General features: G+C 36.1%; 1 protein-coding gene across 1 annotated transcript; it reads left to right on the plus strand.

The window, feature by feature from the left end:
• The first annotated feature begins 56 nt into the window (after window positions 1–56).
• On the plus strand, window positions 57–894 carry LOC108978956 (ryncolin-4-like). The gene is given in 2 exon segments (XM_018949480.1): window positions 57–613; window positions 683–894. Coding segments are annotated over 2 exon segments (711 nt in total). The 3' UTR covers window positions 837–894.
• Window positions 895–1836: the final 942 nt, after the last annotated feature.

A 1836-nucleotide genomic window follows, 5' to 3' on the forward strand; every position in this document is an offset into this window, starting at 1 on the left:
ACGCAAAAGATAAGCCGAAACACGTCTACACAGAGCGAGCTTTAGTCGATGACTGTATGAAATATTTACCGTCGAACTGCAATGAAGCAGTTCATTTGGCGGGGAGCAAAGCTAAAAGTGGAATATATAAAATTCGATTACCATGGCCACAAGGTGCTTTTAAAGAGTTCTATGTTAACTGTTTGCTGCATCCATTGGGTGGAGAGGCCTGGACGCTAATACAACGACGACAAGACAAATCTATAGACTTTTATCGCGGCTGGGAAGAGTACAAGAACGGCTTTGGCAACTTAAATACGAATTTCTTTATTGGTCTCGATAAATTACATGCCCTAACGGAATCACAGTTGCACGAGTTATGGGTCGAGTTGAAGGACTTCGACGATGTGGAGAAGYATGCCATGTACGACAGTTTTGCYATTACMGAYGARAGCCAARAATATGCAYTGAATATTKTRGGCACATATTCGGGCACAGCAGGTGATGCCTTAACTGAGGTACACGGTGGCGCCAAGTTCAGCACAATCGATCGGAATAATAGCGAGCGTGGTTTCAATTGCGCAGCTTACTATAAAGGCGGTTGGTGGTATGGAAAGCATAATTGCCACAGTAGGTAAGTTTACATACTAATACAAGAACATATTAAAATAAAAATTTTGTTGACGTTGCTTTCAATTTACAGTAACTTAAATGGACTCTAGCATAATGGTCACTTTGGTACTTATGCTGAAGGCATAGTTTGGTCGAATTGGCGTGGAGACTACTATTCTATGAAATATGTGCATATGGCAATTAGACCGAAAGATGTGCGTATCGACAATAAAATAGTGAACTAATATCGGAATAATAAGTAATAATGGCGTGGTGACAAAGCCCTTGTAGGAAGACAGTAGATTCAAGCACAATTCTTACCAAACTACATATAAGTTAGCACCCCATACATTCAAAAAGTATCATATGATACATTAATATCATATGATACAAAGTAATATAATATGACACCACTAAATCTCTGAGAGTGCGACACGTGTAGTGTGGGAAGCGCAGCGTCAGCAGCTCCATACCCGTTGCAGCGGCAAACATAGGTCTAGAGTTAAGTATAATTAAATGTAAATTTTAGTTTTTTTGTGAAACTCAATAAAGGAGCATAGCTCCAAGAAAATATTTTTTTAATAAAACTAACAATATGTTTTTTAACTTATATATTTAGAGAAGTAAAATATAAACGAAGAATAATAAAACGACACAAATAAAGTGAAATGATTAGTTTTAAATAAATTTTGGTTTTTTGGATGTAGGGACCATTATGCTTACTCGTCAACCAACGAATGTCTCTCACTTGAAAACTGGTGTGTTCTGAACTTGTTTTCAAATATGTCAAACAAAGTAAACAATAAATATCTCGTCTTTGTAATGTTAGTATAGACAATTTTATACTCTGGACAGGGCATACCATTATGTTTGCCGTGAAGTTTGTAACTCCTAGAATATAGTTAACATACTACATATACATTTATATATAATAGTGACACTTTGTTCATATTTCACGAAGCGGTCATTTGGGGTTAGCTGGACAGCCAGAAGTCACACGGAGCTAAATCAGGCGAACACGATGTTTGCATTACGATATTGGCTTAAAAATTGGTGAAAAACTTTCGAAGTATCAGTGCAAAGTGTCGACCCTTAACTGAAAGAATTAATATTGTTGGACCACTATATAAGAATTGTGGCATCAATTTAATATACCAACTAAAATAATAAATTTAATATGAGCAATGATATTTTGATTTCTGCTTATTAAATTTAAGACTTCGCTCATTCCCAACCGAATTTGAA

The sequence above is a fragment of the Bactrocera latifrons genome, unplaced genomic scaffold (genome assembly GCF_001853355.1).
Source record: "Bactrocera latifrons isolate USDA-ARS-PBARC rearing strain unplaced genomic scaffold, ASM185335v1 scaffold_13, whole genome shotgun sequence".
Taxonomy (NCBI): Eukaryota; Metazoa; Arthropoda; class Insecta; order Diptera; family Tephritidae; genus Bactrocera; species Bactrocera latifrons.